The 20568-nt window shown below is 38.2% G+C and overlaps 1 protein-coding gene across 4 annotated transcripts in view; it reads left to right on the top strand.

Annotated features, from left to right (window-relative positions):
* SORCS1 (sortilin related VPS10 domain containing receptor 1) overlaps positions 1–20568 on the top strand; it is a 750254-nt gene that overhangs the window by 639572 nt on the left and 90114 nt on the right. For all 4 annotated transcript variants that reach the window (XM_072621765.1, XM_072621775.1, XM_072621754.1 and 1 more), the window contains exon 18: positions 8532–8703. In XM_072621765.1, the coding sequence (XP_072477866.1) occupies positions 8532–8703 (172 nt within the window). The remainder of the gene's footprint in view (positions 1–8531; positions 8704–20568) is intronic.

Below are 20568 nucleotides of genomic sequence, written 5' to 3'. Positions count from 1 at the left end.
GAATGTGTTATTATATATTATATGTTACTATTATATATATATATATAATCATATACCATAAAGACTTTTGTGATTTCCCTGCCCCACCCCTAAATTAAAATGAGATTGCCCTTTCTTTTGAACTTTCTTTGCATATCTTATTTCTCTTATCTATCTTCACTTTCTATACAAGGATTCTTACATTTTTTTGTGGAGGTTATAAACTCCTTTGGTGATCTACTGAAACTTATGGACCCCTTCACAAAATGTTTGTAATTACATAAAATAAAACACATATGATTATGATTACAAAAGAAATTCATTGCATTGAAATACAAATTGTCTAATTGTCTAAAAAAATCTTTAAAAAGTTTGCATACCTCAGGTTAATAACCTCTCTTGTCTACTGTGCATTATAACTCTTTATGGCCATGTTTTCTTCCTGAATGACTGTAGTTTCCAGGAAGGTAGGGACCACACTATTTTTATCTTTTTGGTTTTCATAGTATCTAGCAGAGTGCCTTGTTTGTGGTAAGCATTTAGTATAATTTTTGTTGTTGAAGTAGATGTTATATAGCATTTAAATACTTTTAGGGATATGTCTATAACATTATACTGTAATTTAAGCTGTAAATTATTACCGTAAATTAAGTAAATTCAAGTTAACAGTGTAGGTGTTGTTGTCAAGGTATTTAGATTTATAGATGACATACACTGGATATACTGAACATCTCCAAAGGAAGAAGGACCATAGTCTAAAGTTAGATGTATAGATTGTAGATAACATGCCAGATTCATTTTTAATCTCCAAAGAGCCTCAAAAGAGAGGAAGGAAATCCGAAGGGAGACAATCTGCAGAGTGGAGTCAGAGGAAAGCATAGAAACTAAGGAGGTGCTGGGAATGTCATCCTGAGAGAGATGTAGTTAACAGCTAAAAATCAGGCATATTGAAGTAATAGAAGCTCTTTACTGATGAGTCTTGCCTACCTTAATATCAAAGGCACATTTACAGAATGTTTTCTTTTCTGTTACAATGCAAAAGCTCCCTTGCCATTACAAAGCATTTTCCACCCTCTCCCTCTTCCCCCGCAGATTGGGGAATGTTTAGCAACCAAATGCATCCCAGCAATAATCAGTGCTTACGTCCAACATGATCATAAGTTCCCTTGTTATTACTAAGGGAGAAGCCCCATTTAATGACATATTAAATGCATTATTCATTTATGTAACTCTCAAACAGGAGGTATCTGGTAAGACAAAAATAGAATCCATCTATAGCACAGAAAGCAGATATATGCTGACTGGTGTAAATGAACTCTCTATTTTTGAATGATTTTCTTCTAAGTTTCAGGAACAGATTTGCTCAACCTAATGCAATGTTGTTTTCAGGTGGAAAATGCAATTATTTCAGAGTGGTTTTTAATTGGCTTTTTTGTTTCTTTCTTTTTCTTTTTCTTTTTAAAATTAACATCCTTCTCCTGTGAGGCACATAACTGTGTGGAGATAGGGATAGTATTTGCTTTGCTTTAAAGCAGAGCTCCTGTTGCTTCATGTAAGGAATCCTAATCATGAATTGGCTAAGATGTCAGATCCCAGAAAGCCAATCAATCAAATAAAAAATATTTACTGGTCATATACTATAAGCAGAATGCTATGTTAGGCATTAAGTGATAGACACTATTCAGGCAGGTCATAGTCCTTGCCTTAAAGAAGGGCATGATCTAATAGAAAGTGAAGACAGCAATATTCCATGAGAAATGCACTACATTTGAAAGTTAAATTCAATTCAACAAACATTTATTAAGTGTATCCTATATGCAAGACATAGTGTTACCTGTAGAGGATACAACGACCATGAGCAGAAATCCCTGCCCTTAAGGAGAGGTTATAGTCTACTGGTTATATAACACAATACTACTGTAAAAGATGCAAGTTGCAAGAATATAATTAGCTGAAGGATAGGGGAAATTTCCCAGGAAGAGATGAAGCTTGAGCTGAACTTTAATAAATAGTTAGGAATTCAACAGATCAAAAAACAAAGTGTATGTTTGGAGCAGAAATATGTCCAGGGTATATAGTGTGTTTGTCCTTCATTGCCGAAGAAGACCATGCCATCAGAGAAATAACAACATGACTTGCACTTGACTTTGTTTTGAGTGAGGGAGGGCTGTGCAGGTCACCACCCTCACTTCTCCTCCAGAGCCATCTGAATCTAGTGACCAGATATTCATCAGGATGACTGGAGATGACCCAGGATGAGGCAATTTGGGGTTAAGTGACTTGCCCAAGGTCACACAGCTAGTGAGTGTCAAGTGTCTGAGGTGAGATTTGAACTCAGGTCCTTGTGAGTCCTGCACTGGTGCTCTATCCACTGCACCACCTAGCTGCCCTTTAAGTATAGGATAAAGAATTGGAAGAAGAGTCATGAGATAAGAATCAGGGTGATATAGTGGAGAGAAAGATGGCCTCTGGCTTAGGAAGACCGGTGTTCAAATGCTACATCTGACACATCTGAAATTGATTCTCCCTGATGGGGAAGAATCTGATGTTCCTGGGGTAGAAATGATCAGCATCCTAGTGGAAAGCGACCACTCCCTGGTAGAATTGTGTGGTAGAGGAAAGAACTATTCATACTCTGATTTTCACCCTCAGTTTTGAGACAGCAGAGTTCAGATGAAAGATAGATAGGATCCTATGGATTAAATAAGGAAAAGGGAAAGTTAGTCCAGGAAGGATGGGAAATGCAAAAGAATGAAATTTGAAGACAAAAGAGGGATTAATTAAAATGAGAATAACACAAAGGAATTTATTTGATGGGACAAATACGGGTGCAGAGGGAACTAACTCATCAACAAATTTAGGTTTTGTTTTTAAAAAGCAATGAACAGAAGATGCAAACAATATCAAGTTGTTTACATATACATATATGTATGTGTGGTGTATATGTATGATTATGTACACACGTGTGTGTGTGTGTGTGTGTGTGTGTGTGAAAGAGAGAGAGAGAGAGAGAGAGAGAGAGAGAGAGAGAGAGAGAGAGAGAGAGAGAGAGAGAGAGAAGGAGGGAGGGAGGGAGGGAGGGAGAGAGAGGGAGTTCTGGTTAAAATATGCCAGGAGGGCTAATGTTCAGTGTGAATTAAGGTTCACAAGTGAAACAAAGTACAATGAAGAAGAATTTTCTTAACTTTATTGAGACAAAAGGGAGAATCAAAACAGAGATAGAAACTTTGGGTAGAGGTGGCAGTGATAAATGACAGCAGAGAGGATGCAGTTGTTTGATTGGTATTTCATTTCTGTTTCCTTTGCCAAAGACAATAGGGCTGAAAATTATAGAATCAGCATAACTAGATGGGCATTGATGCCCAATATAAGTAACGAAAGTAAGAGGGTATCCAGTTCTCCTTGATTAATTCAAGTCTTCTGGCCCAGATCCGTTACAGCCTCAGATTCTGAAAGAACCAATAGCTAAGATCACTTAGCCACTGTCCATGTTAGTTTGAAAGATCGTGGAAAATGGAGCAGGTACATCAGCTTAGAGATGAATATATGGCACTGATTTTCAGAAGAGAATAGTCTGCACATTATAGTCTAGTAATCTTGTCTTTGATTTGTGAGAAAACTCTCAAATGCATTACTGAAGAGATAGTTGGTAGACTTCTAAGAAGTTACAAAGATCCAGCATGACATCATCAAAGACAAGTCATACCAGGAGATCTTAATGGACTAGAAGAACATTGAGCTAAATATTGTAAGACAAAGATACTTTGAGTCTGTGTTACATAATTGACATATTTGCTTCGTGACCCTGGATAAATCATGTAACCCACTAATATCTCAGGAAACTAGAAACTGATGATAATTCACCAATTTGCATTTGTTTGGTAAGTTCCTCATTTGCACCTCTCTATAATAGAAGAAATTGCAATAAAAATATACTGAATGAATGAATGAATGAATGAATGAATGAATGAATGAATGAGGTAGGGCTAGGGAACCCAGATGGTGCCAGATTGTGGAGGACCAATCAAAGTGCTTGACTCCAGGAACTCCCTCAAGAGTCTATCAAAAATTTTAAACAGATGAATGAGATGACCAGATCTATGTATAATGAAGATTATTTGGACAGAGGTATGAAGAAAGGATTGAAGTTTGGAAGACTTCTGATTAGGCTATTGTGGATAAGTAGTTATGGGCAAATTGGAGGAGGTGACTGATATGAAATGTATTACAGAGATGAAATTGATAGGACCTGGTAGTGGAATAGATATGAGAGGTGAAAGAGAGGGAGGAGTCAAATATGGCAATGAATATGAGAGACCAGGTGAATGGGGGTTCCTTGAACAGAAATTGTGATGCTGAAAGAAGGAATAAACTTGGGAAGAAAAAGAATGAACTCTTTTCTGGACTTAGGGTGATGGATCTTGAGCTAGATGTAGTTTGCTAGGTAATCTAATCCAACAGTCTGATTTTAAAATATAAGGAATTCAGACAACAAGTATATTTATTGAGAGCCTACTATGTGCCAAGCACTGTGCTAAATGCTACAGCTTTTCCTGATTTTATTCCTAGCACCATCCACTGCTCTAACAGCCTCAGAAAAGGAAAAAAGGAAACTAGCATTTGTTTAGTGCTTCCTACGTGCTAGGCACCATGACAGTGCTTAGGACATTCTAAGTTCTTGGGTATGGCCTTTTGACTTGAGTCCAAGTTTTACAGAACAAATCCTTTTATTAAGGGGATTTGTTCTGTGAAGTTTGAATTCAGTCAAAGGGTCACCCTTGAGGACCTAGAGGGCCACATAGGACCTTGAGGGCTCAGATTCCCCATGTCTGCATGCTAAGTGCCGAGGATACAAATACAAGCAAAAAGAAAGATAGTCCCTGCCCTCAGTGACTTTATATTCCAATGAAGGAAGACAACACACAAAAAGGAATCTGGAAAGCAAGATAGAGCAGAGATGGTTTAGAAGTCCAGAGAATCATGCACAAGAAGGGAGAGAGGGCAGGCCAGACTATGGCCTTTGAAAAGAAGCAGGAAAAAAAAGGAAGCTCTAGGAGGAATTTAGCAGGAGAAGGTCAGGTCATGTGGAGGGATATTCCAGAGTGAAGAGGCTGAAAGGGTGATAGGTTATTCTGGAACAAAGAGACTCCAGGTGCTGAGAGAAGTTCTAGGATTATATGCAGTAGAGGCATGAATTTTAAGTCCAGGCATTTATGAAGGAGTAGGATTGGGAGAGGAGAGATATGGAAGAGTAACTGAATGGACCGACCTTCCTTCCTTCCTTCCTTTCTTCCTGGAAGAGCAGCTGTGCCAGGCCTAGAGGCCTGAGGGCTACCCGAGTCTTCCCTTACCTCTATCGGAGGTCTTCGGTTAGCCAAACCGGATGCTCGTATGAGAGAAAGGACGTTCCAGAGTCGAACAAGGGTTGAGCTTTATTTCAGGGTCTAGTTACAAGTGCAGGGGAATTCTTCCTTAGGAGGGAGCGAAGAATCTCCCAAGGAGGCAAAGATCTTACAATAAGAGATTGGAAGTAGAAGTACAAGCGGGGAGAGAGGGGGAGGGGAGAGAGGAGAGAGGAAAAGCGGAGCCTTGTCCTGTCCGCTCCGCGCCCCTCCGCCCAAGAGAGCTTTCAGGCTTTCCTGATCCTACTTAAACTCTCCAGCAGCATAGTTTGTATCTGAATACCGTGCTGTTAGATAACAATAGTGTGCCCAGATCCGGGACAATCTCAAGGGCAGGGAGAGCTCTCTCCCATCACGTTTCTCACAGGAAGAGGCGGAAATACACGAGATAGCTCGGTTCACCTCGATTCCCAGTCGTTTCCTGGGGGGTCTCCTGAGAACTCTAAGATTTAGAAGTTCCCACCTTTACCCGCCCGAGACTGTCCACCTGGAATTGAGCTTCCATCCCCAGCACAGCTGAATGGACCAGAGGGGTCAAGAAGGAGCTTTATTAGAACAAAGCACATTTCTTGGCAGATGGTAAAGAATCAATTGCTCATTGTGATGAGCTGATTCAATTCAGGAAATATTTATTTAGGATTTACTATATTTAGGACCCTATGCTAGTTGCTACAGGAAAACACACATGAAGAAGGAGTTAGGTCTCTGCCCTCTGTGAACTGCTAATTAGTTGGAAAGCTATGCCATATGCCCAAATAAATACAATAATAACTAAAATAATTGTTGGTTATTGCAGAAGATTTATGTATATGAGAACGATATGACAGGCTGGTAAAGAACTGTGTTAGGGCCAGATTGTGGTGATCCTTGAATGTCAAAATAAGGAATTTAGTCTTTATTTAGAAGAATAATAACGGAGGACCATTGTCATGATGATAATAGACCCGTCCAAGAATTAGCCCGCCATTACTGTGCAATGTGAATTAGAGGAGAAGGAGCCTGATGACAAAGAAGTAACTTAGGAGGTTACAGCCATAACATAGCTGGGTATTCAGAAGAAAGATGGTGGCATTGAGAATGAAAAGTAATGAGAATGAGAAACGTTGATAAAGACCCACTTGATGGCTGATTGATTATATGTAGAGAAAGATTAGGCGGAAGAAGACAGAAATAAAATATGAAGTAGAGATACCAATTGGGGGATTATTCATTTAGAGGAAATAATCACACTCATAGAGAATGGATGATGTTTTAGAGGGAGGAAGTAGAGCAAGAGAAGAACAAAGGATTGAGTGTTCAACCTTGGGAGATGCTCATGGTTAGATGGGAGGAAAAGGAAGAGTAGTTAGTGAAACAGAAGGAATTTTCAGGGAGGTAGGACAACTTATAATATAGTAGTTTCACAGAAGGTAAGGGAGGTGAGAGGGTCATAAAAATGACTGATAGCTTTGAACAATATAGAAAAGACAAGAAAATGTCAGGAAACTAAGTAAATTCTGTTGGATTTGATGATTCAGAAGTCATTGCTTTGGTTTTAATAGAATGGAAGGAATAGAAGCCAGGTTTGGGGGAATTTCAGAAGAAAGTGAATTCTTTCTGTTTCTTTTATATTGCTTTTCCCTGCCAGTAGCCATCCTAGGACCTTGTTATCCCATGACCAAACTTAAGTCCATAGAGTTAGCTTCCTCCTAGAATGCGTCTGCTTTGATGTTAATCAAAGATCTGCCTAAAGACCCAGGGCATTGTTCTTGGAGAAGCAGAGTGAGTTGGAGAGAAGGTAGTATTTTCTGAATATGAGTGTATCATATTCTTCAGCTCACTTGTTTCATTTACATAAACCAAACTTCCCTTATTGGGACCTATTTGCCCTTTGAAACCTGCTGAATATGCCATGATTACTTACACTTTCAAATCTTTGCCTATGCAGTTCCCTTCTCTTCCCTCTACCTAGATAAATGTTTTCTACCCCATAATGTCTGACTCAAGTCCCTACCACTTCCACTCTCCCATAAAGCCTTCCCTGACTGACTTCATCTCCTCACTGCTCTGTACATAGTACATATAATTTAAACAAACTTATTCTAATACTCATCTATAACCTTTACATTTGGCTATAGTTCATTTATTCATTCATCCAGTTATCCATCCATTCATCAATCCATCCATTCATTTGACACATTTGTTAGTCATCAGTTACTCACAATGCATTGCGCTGCTAAAAATATAAAACTGAAATATGATATAGTCACTTTCCTCAAGGAACTTGGGATCTAGTAGTAAATATTTGACATGAACACAGATCAGCACATAAATCAAATAATAACTTCTAAAGAGGAGAATAATATGCAGTGAAATGGTTTTATTCCAATTAAATAGTTCAACAAACATTTGTCGTTCTTATTCTGTTGAAGGCATTATACTGTGTCTGAGAATTACAAAGATGCAAATCAAAGCCCACTGCACCTTAAGGACCTTCCATTATACTAAGTATAATACTAGGTAATAAGCAATAGTATTAAAGGAGAAATCCATATAAGGTTCTCTAGAAAAGGAAAAGGGATTTCATTAGTATAGGGAAAGATGAGGAAATTCCCTCTCCCAGAACAGCTTTACAGGTTTTGTGCCATTTACAATCTTGGAAAGTTTTCTAGAAAACTGAGAGACTAAGTAATTCTCCAGTGACAAAACCAAAGACAGGAGTAGAAGCCACTTCTTCTTGGTTCTAAAGCCAACTCTGTCCACTATACCCATCTGCTCTAGGGAAACTGAAGCAAAGGAAACTCGTATCACCTCTCTGAGCCCGTTTTCTCATCAATGAAATAAAAAGGTTAAACATGATTGCTCTTAAGGTCCCTTTCAGTTCTAAGTACATGATTCTAAAGATAGCGTGTGCTATATTTTCTCTATTTCCCACAGTGCAACATAAAGTGCATGGCACAGAGTAAGGACACAATAAATGTGGAAGGAAGGAAGGAAGGAAGGAAGGAAGGAAGGAAGGAAGGAAGGAAGGAAGGAAGGAAGGAAGGAAGGAAGGAAGGAAGGAAAGAAGGAAATAAATAAGGAAATTCAATACCACACTATAGGAGTTAGGCTGGGGCTGGGTTCTGATGTACTGGAATTCATTTGTGATAAAGGTCTTTCTACACTCAGGTACCGAAAGGTGGTTTCCAACAACTGCACAGATGGAGTGAGGGAGCAGTATACTGCCAAACCCCAGCAGTGTCCTGGCAAAGCCCCCCGGGGCCTCCGCATCGTCACCTCTGATGGAAAACTGACGGCAGAACAAGGACACAACGTCACCCTTATGGTACAACTGGAAGAGGTAGGACAAGAAATTCATCCCTGTCTACCTTTTGGAATTGGGGTGGCGCAGATCTCCACAGAGTTACCTTGGCAAGTGATATTAAAAGACCCAACCATGAGGCATATATACAATCCTCTCTCAGTGACATTGATGCAGAAGGACTGTCTCCTCTCATCCCCTTTCTTAAAAAATTCCTCAAAGTCATTTTCACTCTTCTCCAGGCATCTAAGGATACTTAAGAAAGGATCATACTGAGGAGCCTCATTCCTGTGCTCCTCATTATCACTTCTGCTTCACTATCGGAGGCACTGTTTTGATTTCACGGTTCCTCATTAGCACCTCAGCAATGTGTTTTCCCCAAGCATTTAAACACACACACACACACACACACACACACGCACACACACACACACACGCACACACACACAGAAAGAGAGAGATCCTAAATATGGTTATATTCCATCTTTTCTGTCCAAGTCTCTTTTTACAAATGCCAAATGGTTATCACCTCTCAGCTTACAGATCTGAGGTCCAAAAGTTGTTTGAGTTTCCATCACCAGGTATTAGCCACTCCCACGATTTGTCATTTCTGAGAGTGCTGAGAGAATTTTACAAGATAGCTTTCATATACCTTTACTTCAGCTATCTGATGTATGCAGGAACCTCCAACTTATGCAACGTAATTGGGAAATGCGGCATTCCAGCTAGTGGAAGACTAGTTAATGATAAATTAGAATTTGTCGCATTTTCCAAAGAATTAGAATGCAATAACATCTTTTAACATGAAGATTATCCTTTGGTGACACAGAATAGTTCAGAGGAGAAGGGAATAAAGCTTTTAAAGTGCTTACTACATGCCAGGCACTGTGCTCAGCACTTTACAGATATCTCATTTGATTTGCAAAACAACCCCGTAGGGCAGGTGCTATTCTTATTGGTATTTTACAGTTGAGGAAACTGAGGCATATTAAGGTCAATGACTTGCCTCCAGGGTCACACAGCTTGTACGTGTCTATGGTTGGAATTGAACTCAATTCTTCTTGACTCTAGGCCAAGCACTCTATCCACTAGGCTACCCAGGTTAGTAGCATGCACTGACTCAGGATCAACACTATGAATATACCATTTTATGTAAGAGTCTTTGAAAAATTGTATTATCTGAGCTATGTAGTTTAAGCCAGCATGATCTAATAAATAGAAAGAGTATGGTCAAATATGATTTCATATTCTAACTTTAACAGCTTTGTGACAATGGGTAAATCCCAAATCTTAGGACTCAGAAGGATCACCAGAACCATACAGTCCAACATTTATTTGAACAAGAATCCCTGTATATTGTACCCCACATATACAGGCATTGTTGTATACCTGAAGTGAGATGGAACCGACTACCCCCCTAATACTATTATTGCTTTTACATAATTCTAATTGTTAGTTAGATGAGGGATTCCCCTCGTCCCAGACAGCAGACCTAAATTTGCTTGGTATTTAACTTCTCCAAACCTCAGTTTCCTCATCATTAAAAAGGGAATAAAGATACTTTTACTATTAGAGTTGTGAAGAAAGCATTTAAAAATTTCTGAGTATTATTTTCCCATTGTCTTTCCTTCTATATATATCTCTTCTCTACCCAAAGAGTCCTTTGGAGCACCTCGGGGAAGAGGGGGAGACAGAATGATTGACAGGCAGACAGACTAACACATCAGCTAAGACAATTTTCCACACCCTAAAATGTCGGATCTACAGTTACAAGGCACTTTAGAAACCATTTAGTACAACCCCTTCATTATACAGATGTAGGAACTGAGTCCCAAAGAACTTAAGTGACGTGCTCAAGACCATAAAGGCAGCAAACAACCAGAGGGTAAAGGGGATTCCAATCCAGTTCCGCTGACCCTAAGTCATTTTTTCCCACTGTAACACAATGGTTCCTTAACTCCACAAAGAAGGGAGGTATATAGATTTATCTATTCTTTTTCAGAGACAAGCTTAAATATTCTAATTATTTCATGAATTAGTTTTTATTCTTTTTCTTTTTGACATTGTTGCTGTCACTGTGTGTGTATATACATATATATAATATATATACATATATATATATATATGTAGCAGACACAATATATGGACACATCTATATCCGTTGTTTCTATCTCTCTCTCTTTATATTCACACATGCATAAACAGACAGAGCTTATTGCGTTCTAATTCTTTTGAGAATAGTACAGATTCTAACTTTTTGTTAACTAGTCTTCAGCTAACTGGAATAACTCATTTCTCAACTATGTTGTATAAGTGGGCGATTCTGGCATACATCAGATAGCTGAAGTAAAGGTATATGAACACTATCTTGTAAAGTTCTCTCAGCACCCTCAAAAAAATTTCTATACTAATGATGTCACAGGTCCTTATCCTATCCCTGTTCTATTCCTATGTATTATATAAGTATGAGTTATTATTAGAGGCAGCATGATATGGTAAAGGGTATATATTGTTTATGGAATCTCTAAATTTCAGTTCTGGCCTTAACTCTACCTGTGACAAGTACTTCTCTGAACCTAATTTTCCGTATATGTAAAAATTAGGACTTTATTTATACTACCTCTTCCCCAGATGTGAGGCAAGTCCTTTCTAACCCTTAATCTATCTGATAATTATGAGTTGTTAATACTAATAGAACAAGAAGAGGAGGAGAAGTAATAGGTTGGAGTGTAGATAAGTAGAAGTTTGCTATGTGTAGGGTATAAGGCAGAAGGAAAGGTATCATTCTGTGTGTGTGTGTGTGTGTGTGTGTGTGTGTGTGTGTGTGTGTGTGTGTGTGTGTGTGTGTGTAATACCGGTTCTTTTTTTGGTAACAAAGAGGTGGAAATTGAAAAAATGCCTATCAATTGGAGATTGTTTTAATAAGTTGTGATTTGTGGTTATAATGGAATACTACTTTACTAAAAGAAAGAATAAGCAGAATGCTTTCAGAAAAACCTGAGAAGGCTTGCATAAAATGATGCAAAGTGAAGTCATCAAAACCAGGAGAATATTAAACACAGTAACACCAATACTGTACAATGATCAACTGTGAATGATTTCACCATACAATACTGAGCAATAAAATGGTCTAAAACAATTTCAGAGGATTTAGTGAGAAATGTTATCTACCTCAAGAGAAAGAATGATGGAGTCTGAATGTAAATTAAAGTATACTTTGTATGTTATTTATTCTTCTTGGGTTTTTCTGTCTGTGTTTTCTTTCACAAAATGCATGACTAATATGGAAATATGTTTTGATGACTGCACATGTTTATTTTGTATCAAATTGCTTTTCTTCTTAATGAGGAGGAAGGGAAGGGAGAGAATTTGGAACCCAAAATATTTTTTAAAATTGTTAAAAAAGATTTATATGTAGTTACAAAATAAAATAAAATACTTTAACAAAAATCCAGAAAATTCTAGAAGTATCTAGGCTTAAGAAAGCATGTATCAGCAGATTTCTGCTAATTGCTTGAAGTCTATTCAATGGATAGTAAAAAAAAAATTAAAAAGCTGTTAGAATAAAAAAATTATTGGAATCCTATAGGACAAAGAATCATCTCACCTGGAAAAGTTCTTTCCAGTATCTCTCACCACCAGAAACAGTAGTTTCTTTTCAGTGTGATATCAAACCCTTGCTTAATTATGTATCAAAGAACAAAAACTCTGTAAGTTGTAGGCATTTATGCTAGGACAACATTATTGTTCCCCCTCTGAAAAAAGAAGATATAGAGATCTGCAACACTAATTCTCTTGGGAAATGCTCTGACTTGGATAAATATGATAAGAAAGAAACCCCAGGGATGAGAGCCAGAATCCATTTTGTTCCACTTGGCTTTCCTTGTAGTGCAGGGCTGCAAACTTCTCAAACAGGACTGAATGTTGTGAGCATAATGATGACAGTTCAGTTTCAGGTTGTGCTCCTGGGAATAAAAGGAGAAAAAAATAGCAAGTCATTTCTTTCTACTTTTGGAAACCCATCTCATAGCCACAGAGGTAAAATGCATTACCCTTTCCTGACAGCCCTACCCATCCTCTCGGTAGAGCATACTCCACCAAAGGTCCATTTTTACCTGAGGTGGGGAAAATACTGGGGTAGGGAGAATTGAGTGTTAATGAATGAAGAGGTCTCTACATGAGGAAACATTACATTTCTTTGTTCTTTGACACTGAAACATTTGACAGAGAAATATGATATGAGATTTAGTGATGTAGAAAGAAGACCCTTTTTTATTCATGAGGGTCCTGGTAAAACAGAAATCAGCAGAGAAAGGTTTTTGTTTGTTTGTTTGTTTTGTTTTGTAGAACCACAGATTTTCCTGGGAATAGAAGAGCCTCCCCCTTCATATTTATTATTATCTCTGTGGTTATTGTTGTTACAGTACTCCTCAGAAGTCAATCAATACATGTAACAAATATACTGGCCTTTGGTAGATTATATGTACACAAGAAGGGGTGAAGATCAGTATGTTCATATCTTCACACAGCACTAAATGTATAACCATCCCAGCTCATCAATTGAAAGCCTCAGAGTTATAAACTAGGAAGTCTAGAAAAACTATCTTTAGTAAAGTATCTTGTGAAGAGAGATGCTCCAGGCCTCCTCAAGACACCTCCTTCTAGCATAGACAGGTACTTACTCAACACTTGTTCTGTACCCAGTACCATTCTTGCTAGACCATTTTGTTGCTGTTTGTCCTTTGTTCTAGAAGAGGACAATGACATAAGAGAGGTGATGTCATCACATGCAAGTGAATCAGATTTAAGTGAGGGAGGGCTATATGAAGCTGCCAGCCTCAAAGATCCATTGGCAAGATATACATCAGGACCTTGGGAAACAAAGATGAATAAGGACTAATCCTTGCCCTCAAAGAGATGACTAGTTGTGGAGTTAACATAGATATAATATCTAGTACAGTACAATGCAATGCAAGAAGATAGAATATGCCTTTATTACGTACCTGCTGTCTGCACAGCAGGCAGGTAGGTGGTACAGTGGATAAAGCACCAGGCCTGGAGTCAGAAACTCATCTTCCTGATTTCAGGTCTTGCCTCAGATACTTAGTATCTGGGAGACCTGGGCAAGTTACTTAATCCTGTTTGCCTCAGTTTCTTTATCTGTAAAATGGGCTGGAGAAGGAAATGTCAAACCACTCCAGTATCTTTGCCACAAAAAGCTCAAATGGGTTGTGAAGAGTTCGATATGACTGGCACAACTGAACAACAACAAATGATCATGACACTATGGCAGATACTGAGGACATAAAGACAGCGAGTCTTCCATGACAAATGAAGTGGCTCTCCATAAGAATGAGTTCTACAAAAGAGTATTTAACCATTGATTCAAGTCATCATGTGAGACGTGGTGAAGGAATGAACCAGATGATAATTAATAGAACTGGCTGATAAGAACAACTTACTTTATATTAGGATATTAAAGGGGGGTTGCATGGAAGAGACTTAAGAAGACTTTAACCTTTATCTTGAATGTTGGGGTTAGTTTGATATCTAGTATTCAGCAAAATCTTCTTTATGTGAAACAAAATCTCCATTCCCCTATATACACAGGCCTTTACAGTACTATAGTTAATATCTTATGTAACAATCCCAAATAAGGAGTCATTATAAGACAGGACTTCTCAGCAACATGATCATCAAAAACTAGCCCCCAGATGTGACTTTGCTTCTGAATAAAGAATAGTTTATATCCTGCCGCAGTTGAATACAAGTGAAGCATGTGTAATGATTGGAAACCTGGTCTGGCATGTACGATTGAGATTGTATTCAGAAACAAAAACACAGTAGACACTTTGGATCCTTCCTTCTTATATTTGCCATATTCCCAAACACAATTGGAGGTTTTGCTAAAAGAATACTAAAGCACAGTCATAAGTCCTGAAAAATACCATTGTTGAGAAGTTGGTCTGAATACTGCTACATCCTATGGCACATCCTGGCTAAGCACCAATGAATGGTTATTACCGATAACAAGCAAGGGAAAAAAGGAAAAGAAGCTTCGTTTCTCTCTCTACCCAGTGGCTATTCTAGTTTTGAAAATAGGCTTGCTAATTACTTATGTATTTGTTCATTCATTTATTGATTTACTTATCTATCTATTCATTTGTTTGCTATTTATAATCTATCTATCCATCTACCTACCTATCTATTTTCCTTTCTATCTGTACCTCAAGAACAAAGAAAATAATTGATCCAGGAGCTCCAGGAGAGAGGAGAGGAAGAATCTAGGAACTTCATTATCTGAGACAGAAAATTCTTTAACTCTGCCCATACTTTAGGGGGTGGATCGAAGATGTTTGCTCTGGGAATGTAACAACCAATGAGAGGCAATATTCCTCTTCATCTCAGGGCAGACACAAGATGGATATCTTCAATTCAGCCAACTAACGAGCATCTAATGAGGCTATGGACTTTTACAGGAACTCAAATCTCTAGGAGAAATCCAATGGAAGGGCCTTAAGGCATGATGTGGATGGAGAGAGGACTAATCAGTCTTAAGGACTCAGCAGGGCAGATTCTGGAGACATTTATTTAAGAGGACTACTAGGCAGAAGTAGTGTCTGCATGTTGCAGAAGATAATTAAATCTGCTTTAAACAGCTGTAAGAATAAAGAGATGCAATTCAATGCATAATTTAAGACTTTTAAATTAAATCTGAGGCAAGGGACTAAAATTAAAACTTTGATCTGTATCTCATTGTTTTAACACTTCAATTTACATACAAAGACTGGCACTTAATAAGGAAAATTCATGATTATAACTTCTATGTGAGATTTAAATCCAAAATACAGAGCTGTTCCTCATTAGATGGATTTGAATGAACCCTAATTTCAAGTACGCTGACATACTAACAGCAGCATAAAAGTAATCACAATGTAATAACACTTGGCGAAATTGCATGAGTCTGCTGCTGGTGCCAACAGAGAAAGGAGGTAGTTCTTGGATTGGTCCTTTCAGGAGCCTCCATTTTTTTTTCATTCCTCTAAGGAGTCCAAATGCTTTTCTCTAGAGAGAAAATTTAGGTGTTTTTTTTCATCATGTTAATAAATGAGCAAGCCAGTATAGATGCTTTCTGATCTCTGTTAGAGTAACTATGCCAAGGTTGTCAGCTGTATTTTCTCTCATTAAGAGGAAGGGGCTAGACACAAGAATGATATTCTATTAATTATTTACATTTCCAGTCAGTTGTGTCTTCTTAATACAGCAAAAAATGACTTCTTTCTTTCCATTTGGGATTTAAAAAAAAAACAAACCCCACTGTGGCTGCTCAGCTCAGGAGATCTGACCCCTGAGATTCATGAGAAGTCTAGTTTCTAAGGTTTTTAGGTCCCAGGTATAATCAAGTGCATTTTGGGGGGCATTGACTCAGAGGCTCAGAACCATGATCACTATCAACATGGGAAGTGTATGCTTTGAATGAGGCACGAGCTCCACCTTGGTATTTTCATCTGAGTGTATGAGTCCCTTGGGCATTTGGATTTCCACTTCACTACTCTTCCAAGCATGCACAACTCTTCACCTCAGCACCTCTAGCCTCTCAGCTTTGTGGAACATAGCATCAATGCACTGTGGGAGTTCTCAGCAACATCAAGGCAGTCAGCCAAAGTAGCCTGCAGCTATGCTTTTCCAATAGGAGACAGGAAACTCAATAATAATGGTAAAAATAATCATTTAAATTAATTCAACAAATATTTCCTAAGTGTCTGCTATGTATGAAGGATTGGATCTTGATAGCAATCCCATTTTCATTTAGCTTTTTACCCATACACTCTCAATAATTACTCTCTTTTTCTTATTCAACCCTAGGGATGCCTTGGATTTCCTAAAAAAATAAATAAATAAAACCCAAAAGCAAGTAAACAAACAAAGCAGAAAATCTCAGGAGCCCTTTCATTTCCTTCCTCCCATTTAGTCTTCTCATATCTACGTGATGTAGATATGTGAGGGAAAGGAGAGTGTCAGCAATGGCAGTGCTATTCCCATTTTATAAAAAGGAACCTAATCTCCCAAGATTGTATAACTTGTGGTAAGGTCACAAAACTTATTACTATATGAGTTAGAATATGAAGTCAGGGACTGTGTATTCATTATCACTGCATCTTCCCCAGTGTATAACACTATACATTTCACATAGGAAACACTGAATGGATAATGAATGGATAGTCAATAACAAAGGTGAAAATAGACCTTGGATCATCTATTCATCCTGTATTCTTTCCACTGAGGTACACATCTCAAAATGACTGGCATGCCGTAAGTGCTAACTTCATGCTGAAAAATAGAGATGTGTAAAATCTCTTGCATCACTGTGAAAAGTAGTATATTCTAGAGATAAAAGGACAGAGAAGAGGGCTGGAATAGAAGAAGCATTTATATAGTGGCTACTATGTACTAGGCATTGTACTAAGTGCTTTACAAATATCATCTCATTTGATCTTCACAATAACCCTGAGAGGTAGATCATATCATAATCCCAATTTTACAGCTGCGGAAACTGAGGTAAACAGAAATCAAGTGACCTTTCCAAGATCACATAGCTAGTAAATGTCTAAGGCTGGATTTGAATTGAGATCTTCCTGACTTTAGGCTTGGGCACTCTACCTACTGTACCACTTGGCTCCTCCTTACAGGATCACAAAATCAAATAACTTGTGGGATTCTAAAATTACCCAACCTATATTAAAAGAAATTGAGGCAGAGCTAAGTGCCAATGGCACTTTATTAAAGTACCCATGGTCCCCTCTAATGAAGTGGACTTCAGATCTTTCTCATGCTCTGAAATGCCTCCTTCCTCCAGGGTCTTAGTTTTATAGTGCTTTTTTAATAGTGCTTAGTTTTATAGTGCTGGAAAATACAGATGAGACAAACTAAAAATGCAGAATCTCATTGGTTGATGGACTTTGCCCTTGACTCTCCAGGAAGGTCTACACAGAATACAGAATCCCATTGGTTGACAAATGGGCTCATGAACAGACCTATCTTGTCCTTTCAGGAGGTCCTCATGAGTATACCCACAGGCTGGTAAAAAGGCTGGCCACAAGGACTACTTGTTGATCAAGTGCTTATGGTCATCTCCCCATGTTGGGCAACAGAGGAACTGACAAAGAGTGGAGAGGAGACAAAAAATAGCCAAAGGGCTCTTCATGTAATTGAGTCCCCTCTGCCATGACAATGAAAAACAAGAGTGGCAGTCCACTAGTTAGTTTCCTATGATTAAGCAAGTGAACTTAAAATATATAGTTCACAACTATTGCCTAATATTAGAACATAAAAATCACTACCTTTATGTAATCTTATCAAACTGATCAGTTCTAATTGGAATAAAGTAGGGGATCTAACAAATCATCTATCACAATTTAAACCTGGAAAGAACTCAGAAGCCATCTAATCTAACCCTCTCATTTTACAGATAGGACCTATTATTATTAAAAGACTTACCCAATATCCCAGATATAAGAAATACCAGTGGTGGGATATAAACCTAATTTTCTCTTACTTCAGAGTTAAAAGTAATGCTGGGATAGTGCTATTTCATCCCAAGGGACAGTTTTTAAAGGTTGCCATACTTATATTTAACAATAAATATAAGGACTACTTACCAGCTTTCCTGTGCTCAGAAATGAACAGTATATAGAAAATAAGGAGTCAGCCTTATTATATTCATTTTCCAAGCAAAATGTGACATATTATGGCAGGTTCTATTTGTGGTTTTTCCTTTATTCTTGAAGAGGACCATGAAATCAGGGAAATGATGACATGACTTGCAATTGACTTTGATTTGAGTGAAGGAGGGCTGTGAAAAGTCACCAACCTCACTTTCTCCTCCAGAGCCATCTGGGTCCAGTGGCCAGATATGGATCAGGAAGACTGGAAGTGGGCCAAAATGCAGTAGGAATCCTTGGCCCTTTTGACCTAAGGTCCCCCATTCAGTTAATGGGACTCTTTAAGAAATGAGTCAAGGGATTCATTCATTCTAAGCCAGGAGGTGCCAAAAAATAACCATTAATTGGTGCTTGAAGAGGGACCTATTGCTCTCCAGTCCAAGAGATCCAGAGTAAATTGAGTTTAAGCCTTGGTCTTTGAGAAATAAATTGAGCCTGTAAATCCCAAGTTAACTAGGTAGCTTTCAGTCATCAAAATTTACATTCCTTTGGGCAGAATACCCTTGGATAAGGGGAGAGAGGATAAGGAGAGAGGAGAGAAAAGGAGAGGAGAGGAAGGAAAAAAAGAGGGGAGGAGGGGAGAGGAGAAGAAGGAAGAAAAGAGGGGAGGAGAGGAGAGGAAAAGAGAGGAGAGGTGTGATGAGATGAGTTTCCAAGTTTTCCAACTGGAACTGGCCAGCTAGCTCCCCATTCAGGCAGCTTGGACTACTCATAGGTTCTAGTTTGTCCTTCATTCTCCAAGAGGACAGTGATATCAGGGAGATGATGACATCACTTGCAATTGACTTTTGAGTGAGTGAGTGAGTGCTATGCAAAGTTACCAGCCTCACTTTCTTCTCCAGAACCACCTGTGTCCAGTGACCAATGACCAGATACTGATCATATAGAAAAGAATCAAACATGCCATATATAAAGATGGCTAAGCCATTTATTTTTGTAACTTGCAAATGTTTTTGGATCATAACAAGATATTTAGAATAGAAGAGTTCATTAAGGACTGGGGTGTTTGAAAATAGAGACTACAAAGTCTTCCATTTGCCATATGTCAGAGGGTAGGTATAATGTCTCGAACAGAGTTCCATTTTGTGATACACTCATAATCTTGACTTTCTGAAGTTATTGGCTCTTTTGGATTTGACTTCAGTTGCAAAACTGAATTTGGATAAAATTTGATAAGATGTTAAAATTCCTCTACCACCTCCTTTAACTGGCTATGTGTGATCTACCATTGACACACATGGGTTTCAGCTGTTATCACCTCTCACAGAAAGCTTGTATTTTTAGATGGAGTCAGTACTTAAGAGAACTATCTCAGTGCAGGATAGGAAAAAGGAGAGTAAGTTTTACATTCCTGCTGTAAGCAATATATAGTCATCTGGGTCCCCTGGGAAAATTGCCAGGATCACAGCAGTCAGCTTTGGAACAGAAAATAAACCCAGTAAGGCCATGGTGGATGATTTAAGACTAAATATCTGATCATCTGGATAGCTATAAAATGTTCCACCTGACAAATTGATGAACTTTCCTTAATTTTCCACAATGATAATTCCTCTGGGAAGGTTTGCTAGAGAGAAAAGAAAGCTTTTCTGAATAGAATACGAAGTTAGGGACATAACATTTGATAGACCCCAGATGAATCAATTCACTGCCTCCTGATATAATATCTAATAAGGTAATTTGTATATATACAATTTCTTGGGTGGAGGGGATTATTTCATCTTTTAGCCCAGGTTGTATGTTTCTGGGGATCTTTGTGTTCTTGGGTTGTTTTGACATAGGCCTAGTAGCCATGGATATTGTACAAGGCACTGACCATTATACTATTTGTTTCTGGATGGAATTCCATATAAAATGGGTTCTATCTTGAGCCTTGTCTAGCAATACTCTTGAAGGTCCAAGAAGAGACTCCTCCACATTATCAGTCATTAGAAGACAACATAAAACTTGACCATGTATGCTAAAATTACAGAGAGGGTGATAGTTCCTTCTCTATAGGCACAATGGCTTATTTGTGTAAATGGTGGATATGATGCCATGCTTTTGTAAAAAAATCTAGTCAGGTTGCTATCCTTTAAAAAAACAAATGTCATTAATTTTTCATTCTTTGAGTCATACTTGTACTTTCATTGGTATGGAAGCTCTCTGTCCACCAGTGCACTTCCAAAAACTTATCTTTAATGTG

Source organism: Notamacropus eugenii, chromosome 1 (assembly GCF_028372415.1).
Source record: "Notamacropus eugenii isolate mMacEug1 chromosome 1, mMacEug1.pri_v2, whole genome shotgun sequence".
Taxonomy (NCBI): Eukaryota; Metazoa; Chordata; class Mammalia; order Diprotodontia; family Macropodidae; genus Notamacropus; species Notamacropus eugenii.
This window is presented reverse-complemented; position numbering and strand designations above follow the sequence as displayed.